The following is a 22437-nucleotide window of genomic DNA, read 5'->3' as shown; positions in this document are numbered from 1 at the left end:
AAATCTACTCAGAGAGCCCAGCATGTGTACAATTGTTGCTCAGACAGTAATGTGTTTACATAAGTTTAGATTGCGGAATGCCGTTACTTAATGGGGAAAGAGTTTTGTTATTTTTTTGGACATCGCAACTTGCCGTAGTTGTAAGCAATGCATGATGGAAATCATGCATTGTTTTCAGGTTAGCATTTTAGCTGGCGAGCTGGATCAAGTCATTGCGTGAGTTTTTAAAAGCGCACTTATCTATCACAGTTTTTTGATTATTTTAATCTAAAATGGTAATATTAACCGTTAGAGGTTTTATCGCGTTTTTTATTAACACCGTTTATCATTACAACCCTACCTTTCAGCCATGTTGTAGTTTTTAGCGCTTCTATATTGATTGATTGATTTATTGAAACTTTTATTAGCAGATTGCACAGTTCAGTACATATTCCGTACAAATGACCACTAAATGGTAACACCCGTATACGTTTTTTAACTTGTTTAAGTCAGGGTCCACATTAATCAATTCATCGAGTCTATTGACAGATGTAAGTTGGAACTCTATGCTACTATTTTGTTAGACATGTGTCAAAAGATTAAAAAGGGTTGGTTTTGCAGAATAGGACCCTTTCAAAGCATACTGGCCAAATATACAGCAGGTTAATTAAAAACATTTGATTGTCTATTGAGAACATGTGATCCTCTGTTGTAATCTTTTGTTTCAAAAGGTTTAAAAGGTGTTGAGTAGAGGGTTTGGAGATTACTTGTCGAAAGATTCAGAAAAAGAAGAGTACTCTGTTATTGATCCTTAAAAACATCATGTAAACACAATGTTGAAGTTTATTTAAGAAAAAGACGACATACATGGGAAACTAAAAACAATTATAAGGCTCATAATATGCAACTTAATATATTTCAAGACCTTTTAATATAATTTTGAAGATCAGGGCACAGCTCCTGAAAACCTCGAATTGAAAATTTCAAAAAAGTTTGGGTGTACAATTACTGTAAATTGTCATCATCAAAATAATAACAAATAGGAGCTTAGCATATTTCACTTTGTATGTAATCAATTTATATCATAATATTTACATGTTTGAAGTTGAAATGTTGAAATGAACTTTTACACGATATTCCATTCTTTTGTTTGTTTCACCTCTACATGCCTCATCAAACTGTGTGGTAAAATGCAACAATATATCCAATTAAAGTCACTAGTTTTAGACATTTCAAAACATATTGGCTGAAAAATGTTTGGTGGAATTAGTTGGTTACTCGGGAACATTTGATCCTCTGTTGTAAACTCTTCTTACAAAGGTCCATGGGATATAAAATTGATGTGTTGGAGATTACCTTGTGAGCTGCCGCTACCTGAAAAATCTGCAAGGGGAGAGAAATCAATGTTAGTGTTTCTTAAATAAATGATGTAAACAAATTAAAGTTTTGTTTGTTCATTCAAGAAAACGTTTGGCATGGATGCTTCAGCAAACTCTGTAGTGAGATGCAATAATTCATCCAAGTAAAGTCACCCGTTTTAGCCATTTTAAAGCAGATGTTGTTTTGGGGAGTGTAGTGAAGCATATTTAGCTATTTCTCCACCTGCTGGGATGATATTTGTAAGAACCATAGATTGTCGCACTGAAGGTGAGGATTGGTATTTTAGAATTAGCTAAACACTAGTTAGCTATGTTTTACGCCTATACTGGCTCACCTGCACTGGCTTCCTGTGCACTTAAGATGTGACTTTAAGGATTTACTACTTACGTATAAAATACTACACGGTCTAGCTCCATCCTATCTTGCCGATTGTATTGTACCATATGTCCCGGCAAGAAATCTGCGTTCAAAAGACTCCGGCTTGTTAGTGATTCCCAGAACCCAAAAAAAAGTCTGCGGGCTATAGAGCGTTTTCCGTTCGAGCTCCAGTACTCTGGAATGCCCTCCCGGTAAGAGTTCGAGATGCTACCTCAGTAGAAGCATTTAAGTCTCACCTTAAATCTCATTTGTATACTCTAGCCTTTAAATAGACCTCATTTTTAGACCAGTTGATCTGCCGCTTCTTTTCTTTTTCTCCTCTGTCCCCCCCTCCCTTGTGGAGGGGGTCCGGTCCGATGACCATGGATGAGGACTGGCTTTCCAGAGTCGAGACCCAGGATGGACCGCTCGTCGGGACCCAGGATGGACCGCTCGCCTGTGTATCGGTTAGGGACATCTCTACGCTGCTGATCCGCCTCCGCTTGGGATGGTTTCCTGTGGACGGGACTCTCGCTGCTGTCTTGGATCCGCTTTGAACTGAACTCTCGCGGCTGTGTTGGATCCACTATGGATTGAACTTTCACAGTATCATGTTAGACCCGCTCGACATCCATTGTTTTCGGTCCCCTAGAAGGGGGGGTTGCCCACATTTGAGGTCCTCTCCAAGGTTTCTCATAGTCATCATTGTCACTGGCGTCCCACTGGGTGTGAATTCTCCCTGCCCACTGGGTGTGAGTTTTTCTTGCCCTTGTGTGGGTTCTTCCGAGGATGTCGTAGTCGTAGTGGTTTGTACAGTCCTTTGAGACATTTGTGATTTAGGGCTGTATAAATAAACATTGATTGATTGATATATTTTAAAGCACCGCAATAATAAATCAAAGTAAAGTCAGAGTTTTAGACATTTTGAAGAATACATTGTTTAATTGGGTTCATTAGCCCATTAACAATGAACGATACACATTTTACTTTGTCAGTAGTCATAGGTGCTTACTTGTAAGTGTACCAAAAAATATTCAAAATAAAACCTAGCAAGTCTACTCCCTTAACGAAAAACTGAAATAACATAAATCAAACAAAACAAAATAACTAAAAATAAATAAATAAATAAAAACGGAAGAAAAAAGAAAAGTGTAGTTCCAAGGCAGGGGTCTCTAATAGATGACCCTGGGTTAGGCTAGATAAAACGTCTAGCTGTGGGGGAAATCCTCTCCCACCTATGGGCAGAGGGCCCCCATCATGGCACTTGGTAGAGAGAGAAAACAAATCTATGTTCATTACATGGAAACATCCCTCATTTGTATATATTCTCATCTAGTTGGGGTTATTATATAAAACACGAATGTCTTGGAGTGAATTTAAAGTCATCTGTTTTAATTCTGTTCATCTTACCAACACTTTAAGAATTGATTTATTAAAACTTTTATTAGTAGATTGCACAGTTCAGTACATATTCCGTACAATTGACCACTGAATGGTAACACCCGAATAAGTTTTTCAACTTGTTTAAGTCGGGGTCCACGTTAATCAATTCCTGGTAAATCAGAAGTCAGTCAAGATTAACAGGTCCTCCGGAGAAGGCGATGATTATCTTCTGAAAGCTTGCAGTCTCTCCTTGATGCTTTAATCTGGCTCCTCACCTGTCCATTCCCATGGTCTCCCAGGCGAAACGGGACAGCTGATCCAGCAGGCTCTCTCTCGGCGTAATCACGCTGACTGGCAGTCCTCTGTCTTTCGTGTCTCTTGTCGCCTCCTCTGCTGTCCGGTACAGCTGCGTGCCGTTCTCATAAAACACTCGTAGTTTGGCCGGGAACGGAGTCTGGAAGCGAATATTTCTTTATGTCACGCCTATAGACCAGGTTTTGTTTTGGTCATATTATGTTTTGTTTTTTGGACACTCAGTTCTGTTATGTTTTCATCTCCGAGCCAAATCATTAGTTTCCACCTGGTCCCCCTAGTCACGCCCCGATCCTCAGCCTCTCACACCTGTTTCCAATCATCACAGCTACTATTTAAAGTCATTCTTTCTCTGTCTTGGTGCTGGGATCTTCTGTCATAACTTGGCTTGGATTAAAGTTCTTTCTTCGACGCATATGATGATTAGCACGAGGAAGACGTGACTGTGAGTACATATTTTTATTTAACACTATAACTAATCAAAGATAAACAATAGCGCTCACAAGGAGGTACAAACACTAGGCTATGAACAAAAAGACTAGCAAAAATGCTGCAAACTACAAAAATGAAAAGAAAACACTTGCATTATGGCATGAAAAAACAAAACTAGCACTGTGGCATAAACAACAAAACTTACACGGCACCGAACTGTGGACGAGGGCATTAAGGTTGGAACAGCATGGGTAGGGACTGTGCGTGTGTGAAGATCCCAGAACCAAGACAGAGAAAGAATGACTTTAAATAGTAGCTGTGATGATTGGAAACAGGTGTGAGAGGCTGAGGATCGGGGCGTGACTAGGAGGACAAGGTGGAAACTAATGAGTTAGCACCTTTTGAAAACAAAACAGGAAGTGCAAAACAGAACTGAGTGTCCAAAAAACAAAACATAACATGACCAAAACAAAACCTTATCAATAGGTGTGACACTTTGCTTTAACACTCGCTTTTCTTCAGCATATTCTTTCCTCTTTTGCAGGACTGCTGGGGGGTAATCCTGGTCAAGGTATATTCGTCTCTGTCACACCGCGGTAAGGGATGTGTTGTCTTGGGTTTTTCTGTCTTATGGTTTGCATGTTTTAATTTGAAAAGTAACTTCCCTCTCGTTTCAGGTCACTTGCCCTTCCTTTTGTGTCATCAGTCTGACGTCATCCCTGTTCTCTGATTGTTTCCAGCTGTTCCCTAGTATCTTCATGTGTTTTATAAACTCACTCCTTCCTTTGTTCTATACCAGATTGTCTCGTTTGTTCGTGCTCTCTAGCGTCCATGTTCTTGTCTATGCCTTGCCTTGTCTCGTGCTTATGTCCGTTGATCCTGAACACCTTTGTGAATATTTAGAGTTTTCCTTTCTTCCTTCTCAGCAGAGTGATTTTGATTATTTCGTTGTTCAGTCGCAGTGGTAAGTTTCAGTTAAAATGTTTTCATTCATTCCTCAACTTTTTGAGTGACTATTTTTGTTAAAACTTTATTAGATTAGGTAGTGTAGAAATGTTCATAGCTGTTGTTTTGGTCCTCCTGTTGGAGCGTTTTTTGTTAAATACTTTTTATAGCATATACGGCGTCAATTATAGTTCGTCTTTACTTTTGTGTTTTCCTCCGTTCGGAGTGATTTTCGGTTGTTCCTTCTTTTTCTGGAACCTTTTCGCCGAGTAGTTTTTTTGTGATCACAGATATTGTTATTTATTGACTTTGGAGGTAAAACGAAGTTGTCAAAATAAAAGCCTGTCCAAAGTCCCAACTCTGCATCTGAGTCCAATCCTTTTACCAAGCGTGACAGTCTCCCATTCAGGAAAATCTTCTTCTTTCCCCAGGCTTTGCGCACAACCTCTTCTTTCATTCTGTAGCGGAGGAATTTGACTATTATTGACAGCGGCTTGTCTTCTCTGTCTCCAGCGGGTCTTGGCGCCAACACGCGGTGCGCTCTTTTGATTTCGATGTCGAGTTGTGTAGTTACGGGGATCTCCAACATGTCCCGCAGCAGTTTTTCCACAAACTCTGGAATGGATGGTCCTTCGGCTCCTTCGGGAACATTGTATATCCTCAAGTTCTCACGTCGGGATCTCCCGACGTGAGACTGTTTTCTTGCTGATGAATGACTTTTATCATTTTGTTCAAAACGTACTCCACGTTTTGAATCCGGTCTTCCACCTTTTCGATTCACTCCTTTGTGTCTGTTATATGTTGTTTAATGTTGGTGAGTTCGGATTTAATATCGTTCAGCTGTTCTTTTATGTCTTTTCGAAAGTCCTGAATCTCCTCCAGAACTTGGGCTAAACCTTCAGCGTCTATGAGCGAGGGTTAGCATTAGCACCGCCATCTTGTAGTCTTGTAGCTTTACAGGTGAACTGTTCACAGATACACAGCTTTCCTCATTTACAGATTCTGCAACGACATTTCCTCGATTTCCTCACGTTTTCCCCACTCCTGCCCCTTTTTTTTGTTCACAGATTATCTGAAAATTTGGCGTTTTATGGTCTCACGGAGCGAAATAACTTTTCTCACAAGGGAGATGTTACTCTAAGCTGCCATTCAGTTTGATGATGTCACCGGAACAGCCCCATAAGTTTTTTAAAGCGCAGTTAACCATCACATTTTTTCAACATTTTAAATTTAAAATATTAAATTAACTTTTAGGGGTTTTACCGTGTTTATTGTTATTACCGTTTATCATTACTACCCTACCCGTCAGTCATGTTGTAGTTTTTAGCTCTACTAAATTGAGTCTATCGACGGATGCAAGTTAGAACTCTACACTACTTTTTGTTTGACATGGCAACGGTTGAGGATTTTATTTATTTATTATTTTTTGTCCCACGATGAAATAATAAGGAAAAAAAAAATTACAACTTTGGGCTGCAACTAAATACAAAAACGGCGCACAAAGCTATTTGGGTAATCCTCCACCATTTATGGAGATATCTGCTGACGTAACTAAGGCAAACTATGTCACTAAAGTCTCAAAATATAAACACATTGTTTGGAGCAGGTTTGGAAGAAGGTGAGATTGTTTTGTCCATCCATCATCCATCATCTTCCGCTTATCCGAGGTCGGGTCGCGGGGGCAACAGCCTAAGCAGGGAAACCCAGACTTCACTCTCCCCAGCCACTTCGTCTAGCTCTCCCTGGGGGATCCCGAGGCGTTCCCAGGCCAGCCGGGAGACATAGTCTTCCCAACGTGTCCTGGGTCTTCCCCGTGGCCTCCTACCGGTTGGACGTGCCCTAAACACCTCCCTAGGGAGGCGTTCGGGTGGCATCCTGACCAGATGCCCGAACCACCTCATCTGGCTCCTCTCGATGTGGAGGAGCAGCGGCTTTACTTTGAGTTCCTCCCGGATGGCAGAGCTTCTCACCCTATCTCTAAGGGAGAGCCCCGCCACACGGCGGAGGAAACTCATTTCGGCCGCTTGTACCCGTGATCTTATCCTTTCGGTCATGACCCAAAGCTCATGACCATAGGTGAGGATGGGAACGTAGATCGACCGGTAAATTGAGAGCTTTGCCTTCCGGCTCAGCTCCTTCTTTACCACAACGGATCGGTACAACGTCCGCATTACTGAAGACGCCGCACCGATCCGCCTGTCGATCTCACGATCCACTCTTCCCTCACTCGTGAACAAGACTCCTAGGTACTTGAACTCCTCCACTTGGGGCAGGGTCTCCTCCCCAACCCGGAGATGGCACTCCACCCTTTTCCGGGCGAGAACCATGGACTCAGACTTGGAGGTGCTGATTCTCATTCCGGTCGCTTCACACTCGGCTGCGAACCGATCCAGCGAGAGCTGAAGATCCCGGTCAGATGAAGCCATCAGGACCACATCATCTGCAAAAAGCAGAGACCTAATCCTGCGGTTACCAAACCGGAACCCCTCAACGCCTTGACTGCGCCTAGAAATTCTGTCCATAAAAGTTATGAACAGAATCGGTGACAAAGGACAGCCTTGGCGGAGTCCAACCCTCACTGGAAATGTGTTCGACTTACTGCCGGCAATGCGAACCAAGCTCTGGCACTGATCGTACAGGGAACGGACCGCCACAATAAGACAGTCCGATACCCCATACTCTCTGAGCACTCCCCACAGGACTTCCCGAGGGACACGGTTGAATGCCTTCTCCAAGTCCACAAAGCACATGTAGACTGGTTGGGCAAACTCCCATGCACCCTCAAGAACCCTGCCGAGAGTATAGAGCTGGTCCACAGTTCCACAACCAGGACGAAAACCACACTGTTCCTCCTGAATCCGAGGTTCGACTATCCGACGTAGCCTCCTCTCCAGTACACCTGAATAAACCTTACCGGAAAGGCTGAGGAGTGAGATCCCACGATAGTTGGAACACACCCTCCGGTCCCCCTTCTTAAAGAGAGGAACCACCACCCCGGTCTGCCAATCCAGAGGTACCGCCCCCGATGTCCACGCGATGCTGCAAAGTCTTGTCAACCAAGACAGCCCCACAGCATCCAGAGCCTTAAGGAACTCCGGGCGGATCTCGTCCACACCTGGGGCCTTGCCACCGAGGAGCTTTTTAACTACCTCAGCGACCTCAGCCCCAGAAATAGGAGAGTCCACCACAGATTCCCCAGGCACTGCTTCCTCATAGGAAGACGTGTTGGTGGGATTGAGGAGGTCTTCGAAGTATTCCTTCCACCTATCCACAACATCCGCAGTCGAGGTCAGCAGAACACCATCCGCACCATACACGGTGTTGATAGTGCACTGCTTCCCCTTCCTGAGGCGGCGGACGGTGGTCCAGAATCGCTTCGAAGCCGTCCGGAAGTCGTTTTCCATGGCTTCCCCGAACTCTTCCTATGTCCAAGTTTTTGCCTCCGCGACCGCTGAAGCTGCACACCGCTTGGCCTGTCGGTACCTGTCCACTGCCTCCGGAGTCCTATGAGCCAAAAGGACCTGATAGGACTCCTTCTTCAGCTTGACGGCATCCCTCACCGCTGGTGTCCACCAAGGGGTTTTAGGATTGCCGCCCCGACAGGCACCAACTACCTTGCGGCCACAGCTCCGATCTGCCGCCTCGACAATAGAGGTGCGGAACATGGTCCACTCGGACTCAATGTCCAGCACCTCCCTCGTGACATGTTCAAAGTTCTTCCGGAGGTGGGAATTGAAACTTTGTCTGACAGGAGACTCTGCCAGACGTTCCCAGCAGACCCTCACAATGCGTTTGGGCCTCCCAGGTCTGTCCGGCATCCTCCCCCACCATCGCAGCCAACTCACCACCAGGTGGTGATCGGTAGAAAGCTCCGCCCCTCTCTTCACCCGAGTGTCCAAAACATGAGGCCGCAAATCCGATGACACAACAACAAAGTCGATCATGGAACTGCGGCCTAGGGTATCCTGGTGCCAAGTGCACATATGGACACCCTTATGTTTGAACATGGTGTTTGTTATCGACAAACTGGGACGAGCACAAAAGTCCAATAGCAAAACACCACTCGGGTTCAGATCCGGGCGGCCATTCTTCCCAATCACGCCTCTCCAGGTTTCACTGTCGTTGCCAACGTGAGCGTTGAAGTCTCCCAGTAGGACAAGGGAATCACCCGGGGGAGCACTTTCCAGTACTCCCTCGAGTGTTCCCAAAAAGGGTGGGTACTCTGAACTGCTGTTTGGTGCATAAGCACAAACAACAGTCAGGACCCGTCCCCCCACCCGAAGGCGGAGGGAGGCTACCCTTTCGTCCACCGGGTTGAACTCCAACGTACAGGCTTTGAGCCGGGGGGAAACAAGAATTGCCACCCCAGCCCGTCGCCTCTCACTGCCGGCAACGCCAGAGTGGAAGAGGGTCCAATCCCTCTCGAGAGAAGTGGTTCCAGAACCCTTGCTGTGCTTCGAAGTGAGTCCAACTATATCCAGCCGGAATTTCTCGACTTCGCGCACTAGCTCAGGCTCCTTCCCCCCCAGTGACGTGACGTTCCACGTCCCAAGAGCTAGCTTCTGTAGCCGAGGATCGGACCGCCAAGTGCCCTGCCTTCGGCTGTCGCCCAGCTCACAATGCACCCGACCTCTATGGCCCCTGCTATGGGTGGTGAGCCCATTGGAGGGGTGACCCACGTTGCCTCTTCGGGCTGTGCCCGGCCGGGCCCCATGGGAACAGGCCCGGCCACCAGGCGCTCGCCATCGTGCCCCACCTCCGGGCCTGGCTCCAGAGGGGGGCCCCGGTGACCCGCGTCCGGGCGAGGGAAATCTGGGTCCATGGTTTTTCATCTTCATAAAGGTCTTCGAGCTGCTCTTTGTCTGATCCCTCACCTAGAACCTGTTTGCCTTGGGAGACCCTACCAGGGGGCTTTATGCCCCCGGACAACATAGCTCCTAGGATCATTGGGACACGCACACTCCTCTACCACGATAAGGTTGCAGCTCAGAGAGGAGAGATTGTTTTGTAAAAATCTCCATCATGCCTCCATGGTTTGATTTCAAGTTTTTGTGGATCCTGATACAGGGAATGAACCAAATACACAAAGAGCACATGAATTAAACAGGATTTCTTGACTATGATAAATGAGCAACTTAACGTTTGTCAGGACTTGGACAATGACTTGGATTGTTTTTCCGATGCAAAGGAAAATTGGCACAAGCGAGACGTAAATATAAGTACATATTTATTCATACTAACAAACTACAAACAAAGGAAGCAAAAAAAAAGGCGCGCACGAGGGCGGAGAACAAACTTGACTAGAAAACAAAACTAGCACTATGGCATGACTATAGACAAAAACAAAACTCAACAACTATGACATAACAAAACCAAAAAACTTACTTGGCATGAGCAGGAGGGAATAAACAGCATGGCATGGCATGATGGAGGTATGTGTATATGTAAAGTCGCCAGGCTGACTTCCTGGCAACTTCCGGTTTAAATAATAGCTATGATGAGTGCAAACAGGTGTGAGACACGAGGACAGGGGCGTGAAATGAGGACAAGGTGAAAACTAATCAGTTGCTATGGTAATAAGACAAACAAGGAAGTGCAGGAACAAGAACTGAATGTCCAAAAAACCAAACCAAACATGTCCAAAACAAAACATGATCCCATGGGTGTGGCAACGTTTAACAGTGGTATGTGAACTGTACTGTAATCATACACAATAAACCGGTGGTTCTCAACCTTTTTTCAGTGATGTACCCCCTGTGAACATTTTTTGATTTCAAAGTACCCCCTAATCAGAGCAAAGCATTTTTGGTTGAAAAAAGGGAATAAAGAAGTAAAATACAGCACTATGTCATCAGTTTCTGATTTATTAAATTGTATAACAGTGCAAAATATTGCTCATTTGTAGTGGTCTTTCTTGAACTATTTGTACTGTAAAATAACTAAAAACTTGTCGAAAAATAAACAAGTGATTCAATTATAAATAAAGATTTCTACACATAGAAGTAATCATCAACTTAAGGTGCCCTCTTTGGGGATTGTAATAAAGATCCATCTGGATTCATTAACTTATTTCTAAATATTTCTTTAAAAAAAAAGAAACCTTTAACATCAATATTTATGGAAGATGTCCACAAAACATCTAGCTGTCAACACTGAATATTGTTGTATTTTTTTTCTCAGTTTATGAACTTACATTCATATTTTGTTAAAGTATTATTCAATAAATATATTTAAAAAGGATTTTTGAATTGTTGCTATTCTTAGAATATTTTAAAAAAAATCTAACGTACCTCTATGCATACCTTCAAGTACCCCCAGGGGTACGCGTACCCCCATTTGAGAACCACTGCGATAAACAATTGTCAGTCTGTTTGTTCTAATCAATTCTCAAGGAGAAGCACTATTTTTTAGATTGGTCTTTCAATAACTGAAGGTTTAGAGGGAAGAATCTTGTTTTCTTTGAGGCTTTTGCTCTCTGATTTGTACTTTGACTCGACGGACTAAGCCATCTCTGTCATGAACAGTCTCCACCACTCGTCCTAGTCGCCAATGATTTCTCGGGAGGTTGTCGTCTTCAATGAAGACAATGTCGTTGACTCTGAGGTAAGTGCCATTTCTGTCTTGTGGATATGTTGAGCAAATATTCATTTTTCCAGCGACCCCAGAATTGTTCGGTGAGGTACTGAACTCTTCTCCATAATTTAGTAGCTTAAAAATCCTCCTTCACAAATTCTCCCGCGGGAGTAAGAGCAACTCTAGACTTCATCATGATGAGGTGATTTGGTGTTCAAGGTTCCAGCGCCTGTGGATCATTGATTCCATCTACTGTTAATGGGCGGCTGTTCACAATAGCCATAGCCTAATTCAACAGTCTCAGAGAGGCGTCATCAAGTCGACCTGGGCACCTTGCAAAGGTTGCATTTAGTAAATTCCTAACAGTTCTGATATGCCGTTCCCAGATACCACCAGCGTGGCTAGCAGAGGGGGGCGTTGAATACAAATTCGCACTGCCTTTCAGTCAGGAAGATTTTTGGTGTCAAAATTGTGAGGAGAAAAGGAGGAAAGAATTTAAAGTTGCACCAGTCGAAGCTCTCTGAATCTTGTGTCATTACTCCAAGTGGGCCTCTACAGTAAAGTCACTGTGTTAAGACATTTTAAAGCAAATTGGCCAAAGTTTAAGTGAATGCAGTTGGTTACTTCACGATATGTGATCCTCTGTAAACTCTTCTTCCAAAAGGTTTAGTAAGTGTGAAGTAGATGTTTTGGAGCTTACCTGCTTGGTCTATCGTCTGGCCTGAAAGAGTCACAAAAATGACAAAATGTTATTGTGTTGCTATTACTTCATGTTATTGTTTCTTAAATAAAGTATATAAACATTCCAGTTTTTTTTTATTCAAGAAAAAGATGCAAATGGAAGCTTTATCAAACTGTGATCAAATGCAATAATACATCCAAGTAAAGTTACAGATTGTTGGCTGAATTCAGCTGGTAATTACATCTGTAATTACATTGGATTGATAAACTGATCCGGAAAGTCGGCCAAACTATTGGCTCGCAGTTGGAGGCGTTTGTATCAGTGAGGGACAGGAGGACACTGGACAAACTGCTGGCCATCATGGACAATCCTGCCCACCCACTCCACCAGACAATTGAGGGACAGCGGAGTTCATACTCCAACAGGCTCCTTCAGCTTCTTTCCCGCACTGTGCGAATCAAGAACTCCTTCATTCCACACTCCATCCAGCTGTATAATCACTCCCCATACAGCAACAGATAATATCCGTCTATTACCTGACACCTTTTATGTCAGCTACTTCTCTTTGTTTTTAATGTCTATATTCTATTTTCTGCTGGATTTACTCTCTTTTTTATGCTGGGGCTGCCTAATATACTGTGATAGTGTATATAGCAATTGGTATATATTGTATATATGTTATAGACATATTATATCTGTATATATAATATACTGTACACATATTAAGTATATATTGTATATATTCGCAGATATGTTATATTTTACATTGCTATTCCTAGTCTATTTATACCTGCATTGTCCTTTCCATCCTTAAACTTTCCATCTTTGTAACTAAGCTACTGTGTTGAACAATTTCCCTTGTGGATCATTAAAGTTTGTCTAAGTGTAATAGTGTGATGTTGTCGTGCTATATTATGAACGAGACAGGGTGTTATGTTTTATTTTGAAGTATTGGTTTTATTTTGAAGAACCGGATGTCCGGTGAAGGAAGTGACTCTGCGGTTTTTTCGGATTTTTACTTCCTCTTCTATCGGACTTTTGCTGATGAGGTAATAGTTCTTCATTGCTTTGTGTTTCTTGTGTAAATATTATTTCAAAACTTTCATAATACTTTAAAAGTTATAACATTAATGTTGTAGGTATAAGTGATGTGTTGTTTTAAGTATTGTTTTATGCACAATTTTGTTAAGTAAGGATTACAGTGTGACTGTTTGAAATGTTTGGTCATAATTACACATGGTATTTACGCAGGTGTCACTCCGCCAGAAAAGTAGAGACCTGTGTATGTGTTTCATGTTTCCAACAAAGGTATGTGGATTTGTGTAATATTATTATTTTTGTGATAAAACGTCTTTGTTATCGTAATTTAAATTATTATTTTTATATGAATGACTGTTATTTACTTCCTCTTCTATCAGACTTTTGCTGATGAGGTATCACTCCGCCAGAAAAGTAGAGACCTGTGTATGTGTTTCTTGTTTCCAACAAAGGTGTCCAATAAATGATGAAACGACGGAATGGTGGAGTGTCTCCTACTTAAAAAATTACACAACGCAGAATAAGACTCACTACATAAGTCTAAGTCTAAGTCTAATCTGTAATTCATAATGTGATAGAAAATATGTATGTATCCTTGGATCATGCCATTACTAACAGCGGTATTTCTGTAAAAAGCATATTCTGACCAGAGAATTTTCTTGTCCGCATGACTCACTGTGAAAGTATCTCTTCTACCTTCTTGTTTTCTCAGTTGAAAGTGTTTGCTTCTTCATTCCAGTTAACAGCGCCCCATCGTCTCCACTGAGTTGCGTAATATGCTCGCCCCCCCCCCCCCCTAAACTGAGCTTACTCCCTCCTTCCCACCTTATATTCAGTGTATAAAGAAAAACGCATGTCTCTTCCATTGCACATCTATGAATGTGACCTGTGCCTTTTGAAATGCTCAAGTTTTTCAAATAAATCCAAGAAAGACAATTTTGTTTGACAACTTGGTTAGAAAATGTCCAATACAAATTTGATGTCAGAAGTGGGATGCCCACTGAACCGGGTCGCGGATAGTGACTGACTACCCAGACAAAAGAGAGACTTCTGCCTCCAACCCGTTGGTCAGATAGGAAGACCGGCCGTGACTCGGCATCCCAGTGTTCGCCGCGACATCCAAGTCCAGTCCAGACCTACTTGTGAACTCTGTAATGTGAAATAATTTTCATTTGAATGAAATATCACAAAAATAAGTGTATGATTATAAAGTTAAGTGACATCCCTTAAACAAGTCCTCTTAAACTCTTTGTAGAGGTTTTCTCTGGGTTATACACCCATTACAGAGGTTTACTCGAGGTTATACACCCTTTGTAGAGGTTTTGTTGGGGTTAAACAGCCCTTATACCTTGGTTATAAATGATTTCCATCACATTTACTTGACATCTGCTTTTTTTTGTGAAACCTTATTCCAATCCAATCTAACTTTATTCATAGAGCACTTTAAAGCAATCTCTGTGGCCCAAAGTGCTGTCCAGAATAACTAGTAAAATACATGGTGAAAGCCAAAGAATGCAACAAAGTTAAGTTAAAGTACCAATGATTATCCTCCGCTCTCTACCATTTTTCATAAACTTTTTCAGAGCCCCGCTATTACTGTTTGTCTCTTCTCAGACAGATTTATAATGAAAATGTTATTTTATTGTACTTTGTACATAAAAAACACCTTCAATCAAATCAAGATGTGGATTTTGAGGCCAATGACACCCAAACTAATGAAGAGACTCCCTACTTATTCATCTTGTTTGAATTGAACTGGTTCTCAAAGTCACTTTGTGTAAAGGTAAAGGAACTTAGGCTGTTCAGATAGAAGGTTCCTCCTCAAACGTACTGCAAGAGAAAAAGGGTGTCCCTCAAGGTTCTGTGTTGGGCCCCTTATTATTCACTATTCACATAAATAATTTGGACAGAATATTCCGAACTCAACTTTCCATTTCTATGCTGATGATACTGTCAGATTCTGCATGGCACCCACTCCTGCTGAGGCCTTTAAATATCTACAATATGCATCTGACAGAGTACAAGAACAACTTTGCTATCTTCAACTGGTTTTAAATGCAGAGAAAACAAAGTGTATGTTCTTTACCACATCAAAAACTGTAAGATCAGCACTGTGTGAAAACATTCTATCAAGAAATGGGCAACAAATTATGTTAATATCTTCTTTTAAATATTTTGAATTTTTGATTGATGACCACTTGAGTTTTAAGGAGCACATTCAGTATGTTGCAAAAAAAACATGATACTTTTACTGGGATTTTATTATAGAAACTAGACTTGCTTTTCTTTTACTGTGAAACAGAAACTGGTGGAAACAACCTTTTTACCTGTTATTAACTAAGAAGTTATGTTGTACAAGAATGCTACTGTTGGTTGTCTCCACAAGCTGGATAGTGTGTACCACGGGGCACTGAGATTCATCACCAACTGCGCTCCCCTTACTCACCATTGTGTCTTAAACTCAATGGTTAACTGGACATTTTTATGTGCTCGACGCCTCAATCATTGCTGTGTTTTCATCTACAAAACCATTCTTTGTATCACTCCATCTTATCTATCTTGTCTTTTAACAAAAAACAAGGAAGTCACAATCTTCGTTCAATGAATGTTCTTCAATTTGTCATCCCCAAAGTAAGAACTGAACTGGGCAAGAAAGCATTTAGGTTTTCTGCACCGAAGGCTTGGAATAACCTACAATCGAATATTAAACCTCAAACCCTTGTTACATTAAATGAGTTTAAAACTTCTGTGAATGGATTGCAGTCTACCTTGTCTGTATGCACATGTGTCATATGAGCAAGTTTTAATGTTGTAAATGTGATGTTTTATGTGTTGTTTACTGTTTTTAATGTAACCTTGCTGCTGCCCTCTTGGCCAGGTCTCCCTCTTTGATCTCATTGGGATTTTAACCTGGTTAAATAAAAGCTAAATAAAAATAAATAAATAAAATAAAGTGGAGGGAATTCTTAGCTTGTTTGCCTTTTTGTTTTTTAATCTTTCTAATTAGAACAAATACATGTACTTTAGTAAAGACCGGGAAACACCTACTGGTTTAAATGTAACTTTGATATTGGGTGTCACTATGTAAAGCGCTTTGAGTCACTTGAGAAAATGCGCTATATAAATATAATTCACAATTTGCGTTGCTTTGGACATGCCATACACTATATTGCCAAAAGTATTTGGCCATGCATTCCAAATGATGATAATTAGCTGTCCTAATCTCTTGGCCAAGCCACAAGTGTATAAAATCAAGCACTTAGGCATGGAGACTGTTTCTACCAAGTGGTAGGCCGCATAAACTCACAGAGAGGGGTCAACGGATGCTGAAGCGCATAGTGCAAAGAGTTCGCCGACTTTCTGCACAATCAGTTGCTACAGAGCTCCAAACTTCATGTGACCTTCCAATTAGCCCACATACAGTACGCAGAGAGCTTCGTGGAATGGGTATCCATGGCCGAGCAGCTTTATCTAAACCATACATCACCAAGTCCGAAGCAAAGCGTCGGATGCAATGGTGTAAAGCACGTCGCCACTGGACTCCAGAGCAGTGGAGACGCGTTCTCTAGAGTGATGAATCATGCTTATCCATCTGGAAATCTGATAGACAAGTCTGGGTTTGGAGGTTGCCGGGAGAAGGGTACATTTCGGACTGCATTGTGTCGAGTGTGAAATTTGGTGGGGAGGAATTATGGTGTGGAGTTGTTTTTTCAGGAGTTGGGCTTGGCCTTTTAGTTATAGTGAAAGTAACTTTGAATGATCCAGGACACCGAAACATTTTGGACAAATCGATGCTCCCAACCTTGTGGGAACAATTTGGAGTGGGCCCCTTCCTCTTCCATCATGACTGTGCACCAGTGCACAAAGCAAGGTCTATAAAGACACGGACGACAGAGTCTGGTGTGGATGAACTTGACTGGCCTGCACAGACTCGGGACCTGAACCAGATAGAACACCTTTGGGATGAATTAGAACAGAGACCGAGAGCCAGGCCTTCTCGACCAACATCAGTGTGTGACCTCACCAATGCACTTTTGGAAGAATGGTGGAAAATTCTTACAAACACACTCTGCAAGCTTGTGGACAGTCTTTCCCAAAGAGTTGAAGCTATAATAGCTGCAAAAGATGCACTGACATCATATTGAACCCAGTGGGTTAGGAATGGGATGGCACTTCAAGTTCATGTGTGAGTCAAGGCAGATGGGCAAATAGTTTTGGCAATATAGTTTACAATGTCATTGTTTATTAGTGTAACAAATTACATTGAAAGAACTTTGGAAAGCTACTCTCAGAATGAAAACAGACTTAATATATAGTTATCACTGTTAAAACAAATTTCCTCCGTACTTTACTAAACAGCTCTGGCACGTATTTGTTGATTGGATGCTATTAACTGTGTACTGATGCTTTGATGTATTTATCATTGTGGAGAGACGCAGCCGACGGGCCGACAGCGGGCTTAGAGAAACGGTCCTGACCAAGATGGAGGCCAGGAGGCGGGGCATGCGGCGGAGAGGAGAGGCTTGACGCACGCAGAGCCGCACGACAGCAGTAATCTGAGTCAGGTGCGTACAACACACACCTGCTCACTATCTCTCCATCTGCTGCTGCAGCATAAGAAAGGCGAGGGAGGAACGATCGTGGCAGAGTTAGGAGAGGAACAACCCGGCACGAAAGACCACGAGAGCGACAACAGAGACCAGTCCAAAGATGCCACCCCACGGCAGACGCAGCAACCGGCAACCAAAAGGCGGGCGGAGACGACTAGGAATTGTTAGAAATTGGCGCGATCGGCGGGAACGAAGGCACATTTATTAAAATAATAAACGAGTGTCAACCCTGCTACCAAGCGTCTTGCATCGATGGTCACAGCAACCCGCACAAGGATGGCAGGAAGTCCGTCAAAATTCTGTTCCTCATTTTTCACAACATTGTATGGTCTCAAGTCTTTAAAAATGAAACATGCTATTGAAGACATAATCACCTCGGCTCAAGCTGAGTTATGGCCAAGTTTGCCTTGAAGGCAGCCTTCAATATCCGGGTCTTTTTCCTGTACGTCAATGCTGCTTTACAACCTCGACATATTGCAACTGTTTTGTCAAGTTTATCATTCTAACAAAAGTCCAAATGTAACGACTTGATCGCAAGATTATTCGAAGTGCGTTCTCCCAAGATGCTGACGGAAACCTCGGAGACAGCGTGCAGGTAGGAAATGATTTATTTGCATAAATCAAGCAGGAAATGCTTAAAAACAACGTGTGCCGATAGCACGGGAGGCAAAGTAAAAAGTGATAATATATCATATTGTAGATGTTTTCTTACACTTTGCATTTATATTTTGCTTTTTGTTACATTTTTGTTGTGTTTTGCTTGACTGCAAAGATGTCTTTGGAGGAACCATGTTCATATGTTGTTAATATCCATCCATCCATCCATTTTCTACCGCTTATTCCCTTTTGGGGTCGCGGGGGGCGCTGGTGTCTATCTCAGCTACAGTCGGGCGGAAGGCGGGGTACACCCTGGACAAGTCGCCAACTCATCGCAGGGCCTGTTGTTAATATTCAGTCTTTTATTGTTCATAGTTATTATTGTAAATCCCACTGTCTTTATTTGAATGTACATGTTGGGTGTCCCATTCAGTAAAAAACTGTAAAATTAAATTCCGTTTTTTGAGGTGGTATGTCATAACGTTTTTAGAATTCTATCGGACGTTTTGACTTTTGGTATTAGTGTTCCTGAGAAAAAGGTAACCAAACACACATACAGCACCTCAGATTTTTAAAGCTAAATGTGTATGTATCATTTCTACACACATACACATTTGCCCCTGAGACACATTTTTTCTCTTAATGTGGCACCCCGAGTTAAAATATTTGCCCAGCTCTGTTCTAAGCTGAGGTCATCAAGACCAGAGCCACAGATTGCTACCAACGGGTTTTTTGGTCTTTGCAACCCAACCCCTGCTAGAGAATAGTACGAAAAAGAACCAAAACACCAAATAGTTGGACGTGCGCACCTTAAATTTTAAAAAAGGTCTTGCTAAGCCCACCCGCAAAGGCCACAGCGCATCCCTTACCCCATCCTGAATTCCACCCAAAGCCCAAAACTCCCAACCTCCGGGAGCAGTGAATAGGAATGACTAATTTTGTAGTAGTAGAAGAAAATAATCATGGGTCTATATGTGTGCATACACTGGAGGACACAATTATTAGTCCCCTTCTTGAAATCAAATGATTTTATTTTCAGTGAAATGGGTCATAACTCAAAGTGTTCATGGTGTTTGTGTGTCCACTCGAAGACAATCACAGACATACAGTACAACATACTGTACTTACTGCACAGAACTAGCAGTTACATCTCATGACGTCTGATCAAAGAATCTCCCCGCTGGAAAATGTTGAGTGAATTGACTTCTGAGAAAGCCTTGACGACAGCACCATCAAATCCTTAACCCAAGGAATCTGTAAATATGCGTGGGAGCGAATGCGAATCGCGACTCGGCAGAGATCTCGTGAATGTTATTGCCATTCCCTTTTTCCGTCCATCCATCCATTTCCTAACGCTTGTCCCGTTCGGGGTCACGGGGGGTGCTGGAGCCTATCTCAGCTGCATTCGGGCGGAAGACAGGGTACACCCAGGACAAGTCGCCACCTCATCACAGGGCCAACACAGATAGACAGACAACATTCACACTCACATTCACACACTAGGGCCAATTTAGTGCCGCCAATCAACCTATCCCAAGCTGCAGGTATTTGGAGGTGGGAGGAAGCCGGAGTACCCGGAGGGAACCCACGCATTCACAGGGAGGACATGGAAACTCCACACAGAAAGATCTCGAGCCCAGGATTGAACTCAGGACTACTCAGGACCTTTGTATTGTGAGGCACATGCACTAACCACTGTCCCACCATGCTGCCCATTCCCTTTTTACTTACTTTAATAACGTTTGATTAAGCAGACAATCCTACTTTTATGTGGATGGTATGTTTAATGTAATATTTCATAAACAATACCACTAGTAATAATAATGATATTTATTGCGAGGCAACGAGAGGCATATAATACTTTTTGTATATAAGAAATGTAGGCTGTTGTAAAAAATCAACCTGTTACGGAGACTCAATGACAAGTAAAAAAGTGGAAAGGACTCACCATAAACTAAAGGTATGAAAACCAATAGAAATAAATAGCCCCAAAAACGATCCATTGTTGTGTGACAGCTGACGCTGGATGTTGTCATGTAAAACGAGCACTTGCACTGAATATTATTTATTCACTTCAGTGGCATCTTAACGCACCCTGCGGTGCAGATTCGAAAGAATGTAGTTTGGCTACCTGCAAAGGGAGGAGTCGGAACTTTTATTTTAAATATACCGGTACAAACTTAGGGCATGTCCCCACAGGAACTTTTTGGTTTTAGATAAATACATGCATCCCCACCATGTCCTGGCAATAGCGAGTCATATCAAGGCGAAATGTTTGTGTGAGAATGATGTAATACAATACCTCAATTTCAATATGTATATACATCAGTGGTGGCGTCAGGGCCAACATAAATCATGATCATGTTAAAGATGAAAGTCACTTTTAATTGACTCTCCCTAAATATTTAAAAGTATTCTTATTCTCTTCATGTCATATTATGCTACTTACAGTGCTGTTGTTTTTGTTTTTAACAGCATGCGGATGTCGGCATGCCATAAACTGGTTTTCTACTTACCTTTCTGATAGAACACAATGTGTCCAGTTTGCTGGGTCTTCTTCATCTTTCCTTCCTGTGTTAAAGGGCGTACCATAGGGTTCAATATTAGGACCGCTGTTGTTCTCCATATACCGTATTTTCTTGAATTGCCGCCGGGGCGCTAAATCATTTAAAACCTCTTCTCACTCCTGCGCTTACCAAAGGCATGCAGTAAAAGTAAGCATGCGCTAATTATTTTAAAACCCAAAGGCATGGAGTAGTAATTTGAGTGTGATGTAAGCTTGGACCTTAAATCCTACTGAATAGCTCATAATCTTCTTCCCTTTATGCCAGTGGTCCCCAACCTTTTTGTATCCGCGGACCGGTCAACGCTTAATAATTTTTCCCGCGGCCCGGGTGGGCGAATCCGTTTTTTTTGTTTTTTTTTAATTTGTCATGAAAAAGGGACGTTTTTGTCATGAAAAAGGGAGTTTTTTGTGGTTGGTGCACTAATTGTAAGTGTATATTGTGTTTTTTATATATATTTTTTAAAATAAAAATGAATAAAAAATTATTCTGCGGCCCGGTACCAATCGGGACCACTGCTTTATGCAATTTCAAATTACCGGTATTGAAATCAGCCTCCTCCAGTTTGAAAATGATGACAAGGGAAGTGTCACCCGTGACGTCACGAGTTTGACCAGGCGGTAATTCAAGGCAGGCGCATACTATGTGCCCTCCGGCAATTCAAGGAAATACGGTATGTGAACAATCTCTGTGATAAAATATCTGATGCTGCTTTCTATGCAGATGATGCGGTCACATATTGTTCATCCCCCTCTGCAATGCAACTCTTGCAGTCTGATTTGAAGTTGTTCAGTTCCAGCTGACCCAACTTAGTCTACTGCTAAATGCAGACAAATCTACAGGGATGTTATTCTCAAATGGCAAACGGCTGCCGTTGAACATCCATAAAATATTGTCTACTCATGGGGTTGAGCTTGAGTTGGTCACAAGGTATACCTGTAAGTACTTAGGAATAATTATTATTGATGAGAGATAGTCTTTTAAAGCACACATAGAAAAGTGTGTCTCTAAGCCTAAAAATAATTTGGGTTTCTTTTTCAGAAATAAGCCTTGCTTTTCCCTAAAAGTTAGGAAACATCTGATCTCATCCACCTTTATTCCTTTACTGGATTATGGAGATTTGATTTTTATCAATGCACATGCCACTTACTTGAAAAAAATAGACACTGTATATCACTGTGCCTTACCTTTTATTACTGCATGTGAAAATCTTGTCCACCACTGTACTTTGTATGCAAAGGCAAACTGTCCATCTTTAATTACCAGAAGACTTTCTCGATGGATAGTTTTTATATATACAGTTGTGATCAAAATTATTCAACCCCCACACAATGTTGGTGTTTTAGCAAGTAGGACATTTATTCCGTATTTTGTTTATAGTCATATCAAATAAAGATGCATTTAATAGACAAATGCAACTTGAATTACATTATATTTTGTAACATACCAAACAGTGTCATTTCTCTTAATATCTCATTGACAATATTATTCAACCCCTTGAAGATCATAACTCTTAAGAACAGAATTTGAATAAGGTCTTTTCAATCAGGTGTTGAAAACACCTGAAGATGTGATTAGAAACCAT

General features: G+C 42.0%; 1 protein-coding gene and 1 long non-coding RNA gene across 29 annotated transcripts in view; one reads left to right on the top strand and one right to left on the bottom strand.

Moving 5' to 3' along the window:
• LOC133568283 (variant surface antigen D-like) overlaps positions 1-20399 on the bottom strand; it is a 64605-nt gene extending 44206 nt beyond the window's left edge. For 24 of the 26 annotated variants that reach the window (XM_061920100.1, XM_061920101.1, XM_061920109.1 and 21 more), the window contains exons 1-3: positions 20237-20399; positions 12062-12082; positions 1336-1362 (exon numbers count right to left, since the gene is read on the bottom strand). In XM_061920100.1, coding sequence (XP_061776084.1) covers positions 1336-1362; positions 12062-12082; positions 20237-20324 — 136 coding nt within the window. In that variant the 5' untranslated portion in view covers positions 20325-20399. The remainder of the gene's footprint in view (positions 1-1335; positions 1363-12061; positions 12083-20236) is intronic. The other 2 variants (XM_061920107.1, XM_061920125.1) reach the window with 1 other exon arrangement.
• LOC133568287 (uncharacterized) lies at positions 13055-17923 on the top strand. 3 transcript variants are annotated; one of them, XR_009809564.1, is made up of 3 exons: positions 13055-13092; positions 13295-13351; positions 17513-17923. It is a non-coding gene; the product is annotated as an uncharacterized LOC133568287 (long non-coding RNA). The 3 variants fall into 3 exon arrangements; XR_009809562.1 differs by lacking the exon at positions 13055-13092 and having other exon boundaries at positions 13099-13351; XR_009809563.1 differs by lacking the exon at positions 13055-13092 and having other exon boundaries at positions 13099-13351; positions 13462-17923.
• Positions 20400-22437: the final 2038 nt, after the last annotated feature.

The sequence above is a fragment of the Nerophis ophidion genome, linkage group LG14, assembly GCF_033978795.1.
Source record: "Nerophis ophidion isolate RoL-2023_Sa linkage group LG14, RoL_Noph_v1.0, whole genome shotgun sequence".
Taxonomy (NCBI): domain Eukaryota; kingdom Metazoa; phylum Chordata; class Actinopteri; order Syngnathiformes; family Syngnathidae; genus Nerophis; species Nerophis ophidion.
The sequence above is the reverse complement of the archived record's forward strand: the minus strand, read 5'-3'. Positions and strand labels throughout refer to the sequence as shown.